General features: G+C 37.6%; 1 protein-coding gene across 1 annotated transcript in view; it reads right to left on the bottom strand.

Moving 5' to 3' along the window:
* Window positions 1–17,982, bottom strand: part of EDIL3 (EGF like repeats and discoidin domains 3) — a gene marked incomplete at both ends in the record, with an annotated part of 230,782 nt that overhangs the window by 123,906 nt on the left and 88,894 nt on the right. Inside the window, one exon of the mRNA XM_084224587.1 lies at window positions 10,496–10,525. Coding sequence (XP_084080713.1) covers window positions 10,496–10,525 — 30 coding nt within the window. The remainder of the gene's footprint in view (window positions 1–10,495; window positions 10,526–17,982) is intronic.

Here is a 17,982-nt window from a genome sequence, read left to right as displayed (position 1 = left end):
CAATGCTGCAGGTTGGTGTTTTCTGATAAGCTTTAATGCTTTAACTTGAAATTCCTGCTTGTGTTAAATAGTAATGTAAATAGTTTGTAATAAGGAGTTCAAGCACAGCTCTCAGCACAGGTAAATGTTGCCTTCCAGGGCTGGGGCTTGAGCTGCAGCACTCTGCAGGGAAATAATTTATTCCTTTAGGGAATGGCATGGCACACTTCCACTGGAGATCTTGCCTTATAGCCCCTAAAGAGTCAAACAAGATTGAAGTGATAAAAAGATGTGAATGTTTATTCAAGGTCCTCCAGGTGCACTTATGGCCAAAGGCACATGTGATACAGGGCTTTGACACTTTTATCAGTTTATCAAATTAGCATAATTGATGAGAATCCCCAGTTAGAAGTACATTTATTGTGGTAATCCCCCTCTTGTTTTGGCCTCCCACTGAAGAAACTGTAGAATTATACAATGATACTTTACAGAGCTACAAACAGATGAAAGAAATATATAAAAGGCAACAAATCTTTTGGCATCAGAGCTGTAGAGCCTTTCCTGGTGTCCACCCTCTGGTGGATCATAAGTAGCTTGCCAGACATATCCAACTGCATGACTTAAAACAGTTTGAGGCAAAAAACTTATTTTGAATTTCTTAGGATGTTATGGCCTGTATTGTTCTATAAAAACTTGAGGTGGAAACAAGACCTGGTGAGAAACACATTGCTTTGCACTTTCTTTCCCTGCCCCTGCTCACAGGAGGTTTGAGCAGAACACACACCTGGCAGGATGTTTGATTTGTGTTTTGTTTAAAAAAAGAGAAGCCCAGAGTTCCTGTTTTGCAGGAAAAAAAAAAATAGTAGAAGTGTTTTGTCATTTAGGAGGCAGGATTAAAAAAATAAAATTAAGACATCTTTGGTCAATGTGGAAAGATACTGAAATACTCTCACTCTTTCCCTTAGTGTATATTAATAAATAAACTGTTCTGCAGTTTGAACAGGATGAAATTCTGTCGAAAAGTTGAAACTAATGAAATTCATGAATAACTGTAACACTGACTTGTAATATTACTGTGGAGTGTTAATTCATGCTTTGTTAAAACACAGTGCTGCAGGAAAATTGAATACATAAATCTATACCCAGACCTTTTTGTTCTTGGGCTGTGCCTTCCTCCTTGTAGCTATTGCAGCTATTCCAGTAAAACTTCAGGAATTCCAAGGCATTTCTCAGGTTATTTGACACAAATAACTTCCAAAGTGTATAAAGGCAGATTTCAGGCTAGCATGTATTTAATAATAGAAAACTGGACATTCATGGGAGCATTTTACAATTAAAATTACAACTGTGTTATAATTGGAGCATATTACAATTTCATAATTGTTATTTTTATCCAAACAGTTGCCACACAGCCACAACTCCCATGGCAGCCAGTGGAAGTTGTGTCTGGAATAAGAACTGGACTGGGAAATCTTTTGGTCTTTTACAAATCTTCAGTCACTCTGACAATTAAGCATTTTATTGCTTTAGAGTACTGTGGATGGTATGTAAATGGTTTTGCCACAATTTTGTTTTGAAGTCACATGGCATTTATTTGTAAGAAAGACTACTGCAGACAAAAGAAAAAAAATAGAAGAGAAAAATATGCAAAAATAGTTGTTCCAAAGTATTCTTTTTAACTACTACAAATGTATATATATGATTACTCAATATACAGGTAGCTGAATGCCACATATCATATTATTAGGCTTTTGTTAAGCCTAATAAAGGACATTCATGCTGTCAGGCAAAATACAGTTTATCTAAAAGATTTCCAGTAGAAAAAAGCAAAGTACATTTAATTGCATTAGTAAAACTTCAAAATAATATACAATAAAAAGAGAATCTATTCCATTTCTAAGACAAAAGAAAACAGGAAGGCCTTGCCTCTTGCAAAGAGTGATTGCCATATGGAAAGTCAATATATGGGTAAAAATGATGTGAATGAAGTGGCACATATTTGTTACTGCAAGAAATCATCTAAGAAGTTGCTGTATATGTGCAGAAATCCCCATAGTCCTGTCTGAGTGAGCTCATTCAAGCCTTTGCTTGATATTTCCGTGCACCTAGAGCAATTTATATTCTCTCTATGATAAGAAATGCATCTGAATTTAACCTCTTAGGTTGTTTCAGTGATACAGTTTAAAGAGGGCTGTTTAGTCTTGCCCAATGTTAGCAATAAGCAACATTTCACTGTTTTTTAAAATAATATGGCCAAATCTTCCTTCAACATTTTTTCTTTCTGTTCAAGCTATGACAGACCTAAAGATCTCAAAATACAAGATCCTGATTATATAATCAGCCTCAAAGGAGGCTGAATTTAACAGAAGTACCAAATTCTCTCAGTTCAGCCACGCTATCTGTGCTTTGCCACCTGCCAGAGCTTTCCTTGGGACTTCCTCCATGCTTTCTTTAGCAGCCATCTAATCTGCCTAAGCTCAGCTTTTTTAACACTCTGATGTAATAAAATATTAATTATTGAAAAGATGTGGTAGTAAGAATTAATAATTTTTAATTATGTTTATATTTATTTTAATTAATAGTTTTCTTTTATTGGACAGGAACAGCTTTTCTACAAATGGGTCGTTATTCAATATGTTTTTTGCCTTCTGAATTGATGTGCAGTACAAAACCTTGGCAACTAAAAATCATTTAAATTTACACTGTAAAGGAGTTAAATTCCTTCCTCAGTATTCTTTATGTTTCTATAGTCAATCCAGTGCTTTAAAGATGGTCATAAGGCTGTTTAAACCCAAAATAAGCATGAAGTAAGCCTCCTTGTGATGCTATTTTTTGATTAGAGTCCTTTTCATCAGGCTTGTTAACCTGCTGCTGAATCCTCAACCAATCACTAATTCTGCTTGGTTTGCTTTCATTAGTATTTACTTATTTTTATTTCACTTTTCCACATATCTAATGGTAAGATGGGAATCTTTAGTGGAACATAATCCCACTATCTGACCAGAGAAGACTATTTCTTCATCTTCACTCCAACTTTCAATGCACATTCCCACCACATTCCCCTTCCTTTTGCCAGCACGCATGCCTTGGCATGGCAGGAGAGATCAAGGAGCTGAACCAAGTGAAGACTGACTCCACCAGGAAAACTGCATTTTGGCTGAGCATTTTGGCTTTCAGCTGGAGCAGCCCCCTGATGTAGCTGCACACAGAGCTGTGCAGGGCCAGCACAGGCAGTAGGGAGAGCAGGGCGTGCTGCAGGAGGAATCAGAAATGTGTGAAGGAAACAACCCTTGCTGTTAACAGCAGCCAGCCCCACTGCTGCCGTTCTCTCTGCATCCCTGCATTCAGACCCACTCCCTCTGTGCCCATGCTCAACTCATTAATCCTGTTTTCTTTTGCCTGTCATCTTCCTTCCCCAAGAATTTCTCCTCTCGGTTTTCAGCACTTGTCAGATGAAAATCCTTCCTAGCAGCAAAGGGTTTTTTCAACTCTGTCATGTTTAGCCTTTTCACAGAATCCCAGAATCACTGGGCTTGGGAAAAACCTGCAGGTCACAGGAGTACGACCTGTGACCAATCCCAACTTGTCAGACCAAGCAGAGCACTCAGTGCCACGTCCAATGAAGTGGTTCACTTCCAAAACATCATGTCTCCCCCAAAAAAGATGTTCTTTTTCTACAATTCTCCTGTGTTTCAACTCTACTTGTCAGGAGTACGGAGGATTCAAGGAGCAACATGGTCCACTGAGATCCCTGCAGCAACCAGAACAGTACCTTGTTCATCTTCTCATTCCTTCCTCATCTTCAGAGGATGAAGAAATAAATACAAAATAATAATATTTGGATGTTTATTATTCACTTATTTTAGCTGCCCAGAGCTAGAGCTAGTCCTGCTCTTTTCATCTGTCCTGTCAAGGACTAGACACCTGCAAAAATCTCTTTTTGGGGAACACTGCTTCCCAGATGGGAGCAGCTGCACCTGTGTAAAACTACCTTGTTGACACAGACCTCATGGAATCATAGAATTTGGGTTGGGACCTCCATCCAACCTAGCCTTGATCAGTCTGAGGCAGATGCCTGGCATGAAAAGCTTCATCTTGGAAAGCTTCTGCCTCAAAAGTCAGGTAAGAAAGGGAAAAGCAAGGAAGGAAAAGTTCATTACAGAAATCAGTACCTGGTTGAGGGGATGCTATATGATCTCCCACTTGATTTGTACACTGGGATGAATATTGCATAACCATGGCAAATAGCACTCTCTGAAACTGTGCAGATTCTAGGAAAATGCCCATGCCTGAGTTTCTCAGGCACCTGCCAGCACTGCAGGCTGATATAAACTCCTAGCTCACTTTTTTGTCAATCTTGAAAAGACGCAAACCCTTTTGCCAAATCGTGTTATTTTTATGATATGTGGATGGACAGTCACTAAGGGATAGGCTAAAAATACTAATTAATTTTCATTCCTGACCTAAGCAAGATTTCCAGCTTTTAAATGTGAGAGGCTGCTCCAATAGCCTTCAGTGCCACCTGGCATCTAGGACTATTTTTACTGCATAAGCCTCATTTCCATCAGAATGGGGTTCAATATGACCTTTACATAATTTTCTGATTTAGTCTATATTTTGCTTGGAATAGATGGAAAAGTAATTAGCAAGCTAGCTCCAGGCACTGGGGGAAAAAAAATAAAATGTGCAGTTGGAGAAGAAAAAAGGAAAAGGAATTGCTACAAATGCGTAAACCAAGTTCAGCAAGACAGTAAATCTGTGGTACAGTCCCGGGGGGAATGGCAAATCCTTTCCCTTAGAATAATTCCAAGAGATGATTTCCCTCTTTGAAATGTGTGAAATGGAAGAGCTTTGCACACCACAGCAAAATCACTGTGGCCCCAAAGACAGCCTGGGAGCTGTCACAAAACCACAGCTCCAGATCCTGCTGTGCAATGGGCAGGAAACTGAAGTCCTTGAGACTTGACCAGACACATCCTTGATGCTTTGAGGGTGACACAGAAAGCAGATTAAAATGTCATGCTTTCATTTTTAAAGTTTCATTTCAATACCTTAAAAAAAAAGAAAAAAAAAAAAAGCAAAGAAAAAAAGAGAGAGAGAGAAAAATCTGGTTTGGCTTCTCTTTTCTGATCATCATGGAATCATAAAATGGTTTGGGTTGGAAGGGACTGAAAAGATCATCCAGGTCCGAAATTCATCATAGTAACCATTGAAGAGGGCAGGTTTTTCCTTTTTTTTTTTTTTTCCTGTTTCTCCTTTCTTTTTTTTTTTTTCCCCAATTTATAAAATCCTCTTATTAATGCCTCTTAATAATGCCTCTCTGGACATTATTTTCATAGAGAAGAGAGACCCTTTGTGAAATCCAATTTCAAACCCACATCAGTTAAGTATTTTAAGGACAAAGACGTGGTATAGTTATTATATAAGGATATAAGGATAATTTTCATGTAAATACTAATGCCAGTATGATTTCAAATGTTTTTCATTTCAATTCTTAGCCTCATTCCCTGAGAACCAAGGACACAAAGTGCCCAGAACTTTGACCAAATGGATCTCACCTGCTCTTTGATGAGCAGGGCAGCACCAAATGGCAAAAGAATTTTATGACATGAACCAAGGAAAGAAAAGGAAAAGCTGAATACCTGTTCAAGGTAATAAATATCAAGTACCAAAAATCAATATTACCTTTTCAAGGTAATAAATATTCACCTGTTCGAGAAAAGACCTATGTAATATTTGAATTATAGAATTATAGAATGGTTTTGGTTGGGAGGGACCTTAAAGCCCATCCAGTGCCAGCCCTGCCATGGCAGGGTCACCTCCCACTGTCCCAGTGTCCATCCTGGCCCTGGGCACTCCAGGGATGCAGGGGCAGCCCCAGCTGCTCTGGGCACCCTGTGCCAGGGCCTGCCCACCCTGCCAGGAACAATTCCTCACTGCCAGGATCCCATCTAAATCTGCCTAAATTAAAATTATTTTAAACTATCTAATATAAATCTGTTTAAGGTTGGTGGCAAATGGAAACCTCCTACCTTCCACTTTATATTGTTATGAAAAATCAAAACCATGGAAATTTGATATTCTGAATATCAAAGCAATATTAAACTGCTACATGGGATTTTAATAATAATACGTCTAGTGTTTTAAATCTATAAAAATGACAATTCAGTGAATTTTTAATTGCAAGGATATTTAGATACACAAACCAAATTATTTTACAACATTTTTATAGTATAAGTTCTATTCTGTTGCTTGGGTTATTTTTAAACTCTTCATGTCTCATAAACAATTTCATTTCTGAGGATCCAATAATTGCACAGAAATACTCTCCTAAGAGTCATCAAGGCTGTGCCAAGCAAGTCAGCTCTGAAATATCTGTTGACTGAAATAATTCATATTACCTTTAATTTTTCATCTTTTGAAATCTATTTTCTTTCTACAAACCATTTTTGTTTAAATTCTGTGACTAAAAACACAAACACCAAGGCAATATGTTTTGGTATCCCTCTTTAAAAAGGTTATTAAACACAGGAGATCCAGGGAAGAAAGCAAGCACCAGAGAAACCTGGAGTTCTCCTAGCAGAACCAAAACAAAGCATTTGTAACTTGTGTTTTGATTTTTATTCTGGAATTTAGGTTTCAGGTATTGCTTAATACCATGCTCCTAGAGTAAGGATAATGAGTAAGCAATTAAGGGTAAATTGTTAATAGTTTTAGATCTCTATTTCTCATGGCCTTTTGGCAACTGTAAATATTATGTCTAGTACAACTTTCATCCTGCAACTTGTAATTCCATTGTAATGGAACTTGCTCTTCCATTGTAGTTCTTTTCTACAATGTCATTAATTTCCTTTAATGAAATAAACTTAATTCTATATATTTGATATATAGAATTTGATAGCTCATTTAATGAGAAATTTTGAATTTTTATTCTTTCTCAAAAGTGATTTTCTTTTCCCCGTATGTTATTTACTTCTTTCAGAAAAACATAACTGTTATGTAAGTCAAAAATCTAAATAAGGAGAGAACAGGTTAGATCTCACATGGAATTTTGGAAGGGTAGTATAATTTTCCTTAGATACACAAATATTCAATGCAGCTTACACACTCTGCCACAAGGTTGTTGAAGGGGTTATTTTTTAGTAATGTCTTTGAAGAAGGAGGCCTTGTCACGTAGTGAATCTTTAATATCTAAAACACTTAAACTTAATTAAAACAATAACAAAACTCACCCTGTAAAAGAGCTTTTGTTACCGTGAAACTCCAAATGTGTTTGCATATCTTATATAGATGGAAGGCAAAGACAAAAATGCCACGTTTCCTAAAGCATTATGATTAAAAAATAAAAAAAAAAAAAACTTAAAAAAAAAATCAGTGGCAGAGGCAAGGAATGGCTCCAGTTAAGTGATGATCTCAAAGGAGATGTATTTATTACCTCAGTCAAAATCACTGTGTAGAGACAAGTGAACAAACTGCTGTGCTCTGTCTCATCAGGTGTTGGAAGAATTACTCTTTAATAATTGTAGAAACTACACCAGGATCCTTGAGGAGACGTGGGGGGGAATCCATAAAACCGTGGGGAAACATTTTTGGGATGAAAAGCTTCAAACAGCAGGACATCCAGCAGGAGTTTCTTGCTACATTAGGCTTTGAAAAATAGTTGTCATCAAAGGAATCTCCTCCTGGCTCAACAAACAGCTTTCAAAGACTCATGTCACGTATGGATGGGATAAAAACACATGGAAAAGAAAGAATTTTCCTAGTTTTATTAAATAATTATTTAATTAAATTATATTTTTAGATTTGATTTTAAGTCAAAACAAATTAGGAAATATGGCGAAGTAACTCAAAATAGAGTTTAGATTTCCACAAGGACATAAAATCATAGGTATTTACCTGGAAAGAAAAAAAGAGATCTGGAATAATGCTTATCGGGAATAATGCTCAATGGAATAATGCATTGCTAAGGAAAACTTTGTTGAGACTGTGAGGAGTACCTGGAAAAACTTCAAAGTTTATCTTTCCCTGTAAAGCAACTTGGGTGAAAAACATCATGTTATAATTGGAGTTCATAATTAGTCTGAAGCACTCTGAAATTCAAGGAACTCCAGTGAAATATAATTTCTGTAGGGAGATAACTACAGGGTACTTACTATTACAGGATTATTAATCTTCAACTTGCTGGTTACAACGCTCAAAGTAAATTTAAATTGTATAACTTTGCTTCTACAAGATTCCTCACAGTTGGCATTGTCAGAGCAGGTAGACCCTATCCCAAAAAGCAGAGTATGGGAAATAGCAGTGTTTCATCCCTTTGATTAAACAGGAAAGGAAATTTTAGTTTTGGTCCTGATCACAGGTCAATTAACAGTTTGTAATTTTCATAAAATGTCAAAGTCATTTTTAAAGTCTTCATAAATATATTAGATGCAATTTACCCTACCTCATGTTGCTTCATAAGTGGAGGCATTTGTTGGAAAAATACTGTGTGTATTGATCATGATTAGATAATGATTAGATAAATTTCATTAACTGGAGGAAACTTGCTGCACTTTTTTGTGGAAAAGAGCAAAGTCTGGTATTGTATAAAACTGCCTCTACCAGGCAGATGCCATTGAAAGGCTCTAGGTGAGTGCATGAGGTTTTGAATGCAGTTTCTATTTATGTTTCTGCAGCCCTGCAGCTTCCAAACTGCATGGCTGCATTCCTACCCTGAGGGAGGGCAATCTGCTCTGAGCAGAATCCACAGTTTTACAAGGGGCAATCTGAGAAATAAGTTGCATTAAAACAATCCTGTAAGAGTGCAGAACTAACCTGTTACTTTCAAAATAGCAACATCTGGTCCTATCTTACAGCAAAATCAATAGGAATCATAAATTATGGAGCCTCTGAAGAGCTAGCATTGCTTCTAAAATTTTAAGATAGAAATTAATGCTATAGTGCACTTTATACATGGATTTTTCTCTTAGTATAAATCATATCTGTAGGGCAGCCCATATGGCTGGGTTATAAATTTCACTTCCCTCCACCTGAACATTTTCAGCTGATGTGCCTGGGGAGCTTGGCCAGGTCACAGTTAGGGGTCAGAAACAAAGTGGTGTTCAAAGAGGGAGGCCATGTCTTTGGGAGATGCTCTAAAAAATGTGTCTATTTAAACTATTTCCCTAAAGGTAAAAAGGCTGGGGGTTTTGTTCTAAGTCAAAAAACCCATCCTTTTCTAATGTTTCTGTTGAATGGCTGCAGTAGGTTTCTGCTATGGCACTTTCCATGAAAACTCCAAGACTGACAGATCTCTCAAGAAATGAAGAGTTGAAAGTTGATATTTAGTAATTAGAATGCATAGCCCATGGGGGTGTGTAAATACCCTACATTTTGTCCCCAAATTCCTCTTTTTTCTCTCTTTTTCAGTGTTATTTCTCATTTCAGTCCTCCTTCCAGCTCATTTTGCTACTAAATTCATGTTTAAAGCTCCCTTTTGCTTCTTTCTGTATTCAGTTCTAGTCTTAACTACTCTCCCTCTCTCACATTCTGCTCTTGGCTTTGTTCTCTGTCCTTTCATTTATTATTCTCTGCTGTATCCTAATTACTTATATTGCTCCCAAGTTGTAGGTTAGCATTGTAAACAGTGTTCAATCCTTCCTTGCCATCTTCCTCTCTTCATTCACTTTCCTCACCTTTTCTCTTCTGCTCCTCTGGAGGCCTTTCCTTCTTTTAACAAGCCACTATAAAGTGATTCCCCATTTATTTGATGTTTTAGCTCGCTGAGTTTGTACAACTCAGTGCCATTTCAAATATGTTAGGCTGCTCAGTGGCATTCTTCTCTGGTACACTGTCTTCTTTTTTCTTTAAATACTCCCCAGCTAATGGATTGCCAATTAATTAGAAATAGTTAATCTTCACAATAAAATAAACACGATGCGTTTGTGTCTCTCTGGGAGCTCCTAAACTAATTTTTATGACTGTGATGGTAACCATTCTCGCTGCTTGGCAGCTTGTCAATGGAAATAAAAGTTCTGCAAGCAGATACCCCAGCCATCGTTTGGAGAATGTTTTCTTTGAGCACGATGCTTCTGCATCTGCTGCCTTTCTTTTCCCTTCCTTCACTGCTTGTTCACAGGTTTTTAAAGGATGTCAGTTTTGGGGCATCATCCAGGTGACTGAGTTTTGCCAGCATAAAGACAAGAGAAAAATCTAACATTTTTTAAACAAGCAGTGATTTTTTGTTTTTCTTCAACTCCTGATTGAATCATTCTGTTACCTGAAGCTTGACGTGCCAGCTTAAGCATGGAAGAAGGAAGGAACATGGCATTGATATTTTTAAATGCTACAGGAGGATTGTGTTTCCTGCTGACTCCAAGTTGAGGAGAAGGAGAAAAAAAAGAAGGGGGAACAGACAGATCCCAACTGTGATATTTTCCGAGTTACACACAAAATGAAACAGGCTACAATGATTTTAGTAAAGGCAGCTCTCAAGAAATGGTTGCCACAATGCAGATGTAGTGTAAATAATTCATACCTGCTGAAGTTGGGTCCTCTTCAATGGAGGCTGTGCAAAAAGGTGTCAGGAGTGGGGAGGGAGGCAGGGACAGGGAATGGGAAGAGGAAGGAAGGGAAAGGGAGAGAAAAAGAGAAAAAAAAATACAAATGAAGAAATCCATGTAATGCTAATGGTTGTATTATTTCCATTTTCTTAACATAAAAACAATTAGATATAATAAAAACCTTTATTCTCATAACCCTCCACCCCTTCTGTTCCAGTCAGCTGCTTCCCAGCCTGGTGGGAATTGCTGATTCTGAAATTGGGCAGTTAGGGAGAAAAAGTGGCAGTTTTGGGTTGGGCTGTGTGTGTCTGTCTGTTTGTCAGGCCCACAGTAACTGGGCTCCCCATTCCAGATGTTTATTTTTCTGGGAAAAGCAATAAAAATCCTGTCTTCACCTCTCCCTTTTGTTGACGGATAACCATTAAATTGCCTTAAGTTACCATCAAAAAGCACTGATGGCTCTGGACTATCTATTACCCTGACATTCAAAAGAAGGAAACAGACATATTCCCAGCAAAAGTGAACTTTAAAAGTACATCAGTGACCTAATTCTTTCTCTTCTTTTAGTCAGTCTGGTTTATATACACATGCATCACAAAAACGGTCTCTTCACAGCCTTGAAAAACTTTTGGATGACAGTAAAAGCTGAATTCAAGTGTTTCTCACTTGGATACTGTGAAAAGGACCCCGAAGTGAGAGAACTCTCCATAAATGTGATATAGAGGCACTCTTGAGATATTAAACACGTGTATCCATACTTTTGCTTTTTCCCTTTTAGCGATTGCCTGCTGCCAGTTGGAATGGAAGGTCCTCCTGTTTTGATTTCTTACAGAACCAGCTCAGACAACACTCCTTCATCCATGGCAGGCCTTGATGCACCCTGACAGAACCTGCACGTGGCATGGCTAAAAATTTCAAGCATTTCCTCAAAGACCACCACTATGCTTGGTAAATTGACTTTTTTTTTTTTTTATTTTATTTGCTATCACCCTGTGTTTTATGCTGGGAGAAACTAGGAGAGGAGCAGGCAAAAGAATTGTCAACAGACACCAAGTGCAATTGAGAGAGGCCATAAACCTTGGTTAATTCAGCACAATATTCTGTATGCAACTGTGTGTGACAACCAGTGCTGGACACATCAGTTATTCCTAATTGCAGAGTAGCATGGTGTCCTTTTGGGGACTGTCAAATCTAATAGAGAGGAAATAATTAATTACTCTCTCAAGCACCAGCCAGCTATCTTGTCTCTAACCACAGTGGTTGGAGGTAAACAGGTGATTTTTATTTCTAAAGTTTGGCATCCAGATAAACCCTGAAGAAGGCTACATGGAAAAAAAGCCATAACATTATGTCAGACATAATTTAAAATGGCCTAAACATGGCACTTAGCAGAGCCTTGCCTTCTGTAACTCCTTATTTAAATTTTGAAAGCATATTTTGAAAATAGATTAATCCATTATGCAGCGTACGTATGTAAAGATCACATCAAGCTTTAACATGTTTTTGAACTACTTTAGCAAAATTTAAATAAAATGTGTTTGTGGCAGTAGAGGATTTCAAGGTAATGAAAGAATAGAAGGAAAATACCATGCTACTCTTTTTAACTTGAACTAATCATCTGAATCATTAATTTAACGATATGAAAGCTGATTATAAACACACACAAAGACCCCCAAAAAGCAAAGAAAGCAACCAGCCAATCAAAAAAAAGGCCAAAGAACCCCTCTCCCCCAAACCCCACAAAAAGAACAAGACAAGAAGCCCCCAAACCAGAGTATTTGTAATATTTAAATCCTAGAAAAACAGACTCTGAAGTAAATAAACAAACTAAAAATTAAGTCAATAAAGTAGGTTGCAATTTCACAGGGTACCAGTGGAAGAGACAACTACACAGACAGAACAGAACATGAAAGCAGGAAGTCAAAATTTTACAAATGCCCCAAATCCATGTTAGCTTCCAGCTCTGCTGCTGCTTGAATGAAAAATAATTCAGAGTACTGGAGAGTCTGCTTTAAACCTGGTTAAACAAAATTGTCCAATTACACAAGGAATATTTATTCCAGAAACCGTTTCCTTCAGACTGCTATTTGAATAATATTCTGAGACTTAATTATCAGGATGAATAGCAGCATTAGCAATTCAAAGCTGGATTCTGTTGCTGCTCTGATGGTTGTTTCAGAGGGACCACTCTGCACTTAGGTACACATCTAAATAAAACAGGATAGCTGAATCTCAGCTGAGTAAAATCACTCAGATGCCAAAATGGCTATGCCAATAATGTTACTTTTCTGTTTATTTAATTAATTTTGGGCTGTTTGATTGCTGGTCTAAGCTCATCCAGGAATAGACTGTGTTCTTTTTGTGTCTCAGTTAGAGTTAGTGAGAACTGCTTCTGTAAAAAGACTAATTCTACTTGTCAATGCTGCATTTCTTAATCCTAGACAGAAATTAAAGATGAGTATTAAAAATGGAGGTGAAAATGCAGTTCTGAAACCATTCACAATTCGTACAGACTTCTAGAAAAAATTAAATTAACTTAATCTCTTGCTTTTTGTGACAGGATATTTTTACCTCCCTTTAGATTAATAAACCATGTTTAAAAAAACAGCCTTCTGTAAGATCTTGAGTACTCAAGGAATATACCTACTTTTGCTTTATCATACCAGCTCAAATGCAATATCAGCACTCTGCTTTCCCCTTCTTAAGGAAATGCACTAAATTACCACACCAAAAAATTCCTACACGACGCCACCTTTTTTTCTTTTTTCCCATCAGCAGTGATTTAAAACACTAAGTTATTTTAAAAATCTATTTATATAGTGACTCATCCCCAGGGTAATTATCTGTAATTTACTCTTTGCTTGTTTCAGAGCAGTGGAGATGGGGTGAGATGGAGTTGCCTTGCTCAGCTGGGCTGGCAGAAGCTGGTGACTCACTGCTGTGGGTGGTGGGTCCCCATCAGCCTGGTGTCCTCCTCCTGACTCCCACAGAGGAGCCAGAAATTTTACAAAAAAACAAAAAAAAGCCCCCAAAAAAGTCACAGACATCCCCAAGTCATGGTCTTATGACAGCACTGCAAGATCTTCAGCTGTAAATTGCTCCACAGCTTGAAAGCATTTTTCACAATGCATTTCTCCCCCTTTTAATGCATCATTGACAAAATATAATAAGATATATAGCAGGAGAGATGTTGGATTTTATCTTCAGAAAAACTCTGATGTTCACTTGGGAAAACTTAATTTTGTTTTTCTTAGAGGTGAATAATGCTGCATGACATAAATGGGATACAAAAAAAAATCAAGCAGGCACGGGCAGGTTTGGAAAGCCTGTACCAGGTGACATGTCATCCAACATTAGCTTAAGAGAGATAATGCAGAAAGGTAATGCTTGGATAGTATCTGAATATCTCTGCCAGACTCCTGATTATTTCTGTTACAATGGCAGAAACCTTGACAGGTCCATGAAAAAAAAAATCTGAATTTTGAAGCATGAATATCTTGGTTTCGGCAGATCCAGTAAGAGCCTGCTATGCTATGTTATATCTTATGACACATTACAGTAGTTTTGCATTATATTAAAGCTTGTGTTAGGTTTATATTAATGTGATGTGGTTTTTTAACATTCAAATAAAATGTTAGACTCATATACAAAGGAATAAACTTGGATAAATATGGAATTATCCCTGTGGAAAATCTGTACAAGAGGGCCACAAAATTATCTAAAGGAAGAGTAACCTCCAAGAGAAAATAACATTTTTCTGAATGCAGCATCAAAACTAAATTATAGTCTGCTCAGCATCAAATCTCAGGGGTCTCAGAGGACCTGTGTGCAAGGAAGACTGACTGACTTCCCAAAATCTCAGCTGTAGTCATTAGGAATGTGATTTTAATGCTACAGATGTTCCACTGAAAACACGTGCCTGAGAATCCTGTCCCTTCCCTCCCGCCACATCTGACAGAACTCAGCATCCACAGGCCCTTGGAGCAGCATTTGCTTCCTTCCTGCTTCAGCTGGCCAAGCTGTTTTTGCACTCATTCGTGAGAAAAAGGGAAAAAGAAAACAAACCCAAAAACATAACAAACCCCCGAATAACCGCAAGAAACGCCGCAAAGAAACAGATAAAAAAGGAACAACAGAACAAACAGAAAGGAACAAAAACCAAGCCAGAAGGAGTGTGCCAGGCCCCTCACCAGTGCATGGCAGAGATAACTCTCCATGAGCTAATGAAACTCTGCTTGGCTGACATATGTTCGATGGAAAACAAATATATTAATTAAGAAACCCCAAAAATGGCCCTTGGCACTTAGTAGAGAAGATGTATCACTTTCCATAGGTTTCCATTGATTTAGGAACTTAAAATCTATGAAAAAACTTATTCTTTCTTCATTGTTTTATTTCAAGAAAAATGAATTCTAATAAAAAGGTGGGTGTCTGAGCAAAATGCCATGTATTATTAAAATCTAGAATACTAGTGTCTTGAAATGCCAGTTAAGGCAGCTAATCCATTCTCACTGGTCTTCCTCTTTTACCAATCACCAGGACATCAGTGCTGAATGAGAATATGTTTAAATATCAAATAAAAAATTTATTTAGGTGAAATGCTACATTTTGTAGAAGACAAGATTAGATAATGACCTTTTTTTTTAATGTGCCTTCACATTTACACCTCTCTAGAACAAGGGAGGAGTGCCCTGGTATTTGTCAGGATGATCTTATGGAAAACAGTGTAAAGAAATTAAGTTTTAAAGCAATTCTTGAGTTCTTAGTAAGCTCCACTTCTTGCCAAGGATTCCAGTGCTGCCAAAGGCATAGCAGTACTGAGAATTGTAATTCTGGAACCAGGAGTAGCCTGCTGTGGCCTGAGTTTTACACACACATCCACACGATGCCATCTGCAGATTTGAGAATATGAGGGTTCCAGAAGAGCAGAAAATGTAATGAAAAAGTGCCCCTGGAACTTTGGTGTCCAAAAAAATAAGTGTATTCAAAAAGGTAAAAGTGGATAAGGCTGCAAATCAACGTGCTTGTTTAAGTGTCAAAGACCACTCTCCAGAAACCAAATGAGTAGTCTTAAAATAAAATGCTAAAAAAAAGCCTGCAAAATACAGTTATAGAAGTAGGTACCTGCTAGCATCTGTTATGGTGGATGCAAAAAAAATCTACCTGGAAAATCCCCACAGTCACAGACAGAAAGCTTTGCCTTTCACGCCAAACAATTTCATCTTTTCATATTTCAGTCACTTGCCTGGAGCTGTTTCACTTGGTTGTTTTGTGTGTTTTAAGGGAAATTTTACTACCTGTTCTTATGTGAATGCAGAGTTTTAAAATAACATCACATACCCCACTGCAAAGTCATAATGGTGATAATACTTTTTATTTTATGGCTATTCTCCCACCTGGGGGAGGAAACAAAAAATGCAATAAAAGCCCACTCAGATGTTCACAGAATGTTTGCTGGCTCTGGGCTGGTACAGGAGGTTGGATTATGTCTCTTCATGTGGTATTTTATCTGTACCACACCACTTGAAAATATTCAATATACAACATCCAGAGGCATAAAAAAGGATTCAAAAGGCCATAAAAAATGCCTGCCCCAAACAGACGAGGAAATAGCAGCTAAGGTAAATAAACACCAACCCTATTCAGCCCTGTAATATCATTCACTGATCTTAATTTGTGAGTTTTCTGCCACAGTAGTTGCCATTTTTAACCCCAAAATATCTTCAACCAGCTGGCCTGCTGCCAGGCAATTGCATCCAGACTGTCCACTTTGCCTCGTGGAAGCACATACTGGGAAGTTAAATAAGTACACAGGAAATCCCAGAGACTGTCAAACCCTGAAATTTCAGGATAAATATGAATCCTGCAATTTTCAGTGCTTTCCCAAATATTTTGTGAGTTTTGGCAAATTACCTAAGTGCCAGTTGCAAAGATTGTGCTGCCTTCCTTTCTGGCCAATGGAGGTGTAAAAACCAGCAGGCCAACAGCAACTTTATCATAAAACCATTAAGATTGGGCAACAGCTCTTAAAACACTGAGCCACCAGTATTAAAAGTCCTTAGTTTGAAATTAGGTGAAAAGGACTCTATAGCCACAGTTTCATAGAAAATACATCATAATGAATAAAATTGTATGGGACCAGGGGCATGCAGTTCTTGGTGGGAATAACTGGCTCCATCATGGGCCCTACAAAAGAATTTACTGTTTTTTTTCTTATATTTATTCACAATAAGTCTATACTACTGTGTCCAGCCTGACTGGCATGCTGCTTTAATAACACAACATGATCTCCACCTCAGGAAACCTGAACTGCAAATTGCATAATGTGCCAAGAGGAGAATTCAAAGGAGCAGATGGCAGATAAAATGAGAGGTGTGGTGTTGGAGGGGTCCCATGCAGGGAGACACATAGCTTTGGTTCAAAGTGTGGGTTTTAATTGTTTTTTTGGTGGTAAATTCAGGAACAAAGAAAATGCTCCACCATAAAGCTGAACAGCACAAGCACAGGTGTGGGACAAGAATCAAATCCTGGTGGAGGAAAGGCAAAGATATTTTTAAATGAGTAACACTATTTTCATAGTTCAGGTGGAATTTGGAGACTGGAACCTACGGCTTCAGGAATAATAAAACCACAAGTACTCTCTTCTAACTCTTCTGGTTGAGCAGAAAGAAAAGAAGATCCTATAAACTTTGCAGCCAATATTGGGTTTATATTCAGCTCCAGTACAACCAGATTAAATACCTATCTGAATCCATTATTGTTCAGCATTGAAAAATGTATGTTGAAAAATATGTGTGATGTAGACTGTGGCAAAATGGTGTCAGTAATACCCAGTTTGAATAAAACACTGTCCTAATATAGATCTCAAAAATTTATTACCACAGATCTGGGGTTAAAAGCAGTAATAATTAGTCATATATCAATTTGTCAAAGGATATCTGCAGAGGCCATGCTGAAGCCAGAGCTCTTCAAAAATAATATATTGGTCTGCCCTAAAATATGACAGGCAAGGCAGCTTACTTTAAACTTTGGCCAATTTTTTTGAACAAATTTCTGTGTCCTACACCAGTTTTACTGAACACACAAACTTCTTTGCTGACACCTTCACTTCAACAAACAAGAATGCCAAATAAGAAACATGCTCAAGTGTAAAAGAAGGTGATTATTTTTTCCTCTATTTCTCACAGGAGCATGGCTTTACAAGGTGCAAACTAGGCAAAAGGACTGTGATAGGAAATGGAAAAAAATACACCTGCAGTGAGTTTCCTTTGTTCTTCTCAGAAATGCTGCATTTTCCCTCTTAATTTTTCATCTATGTAATTCTTAATTTTTTTCAGAAAATAACTAGAAATTGAGGCCTTTTTTCACGAACAAGGGAAGATCATTTAGACTGATTTTTCTCTTATCTTGGTGAATAAAACAGTTGACTGGAAGCCAACACTTTACCAGCCTCTCTGAATTC

This window comes from Fringilla coelebs, assembly GCF_963513975.1.
Source record: "Fringilla coelebs genome assembly, chromosome: Z".
NCBI classification, from domain to species: domain Eukaryota; kingdom Metazoa; phylum Chordata; class Aves; order Passeriformes; family Fringillidae; genus Fringilla; species Fringilla coelebs.
Note: the sequence above shows the minus strand (reverse complement) of the source record. Positions and strands in the feature narration are given on the sequence as shown.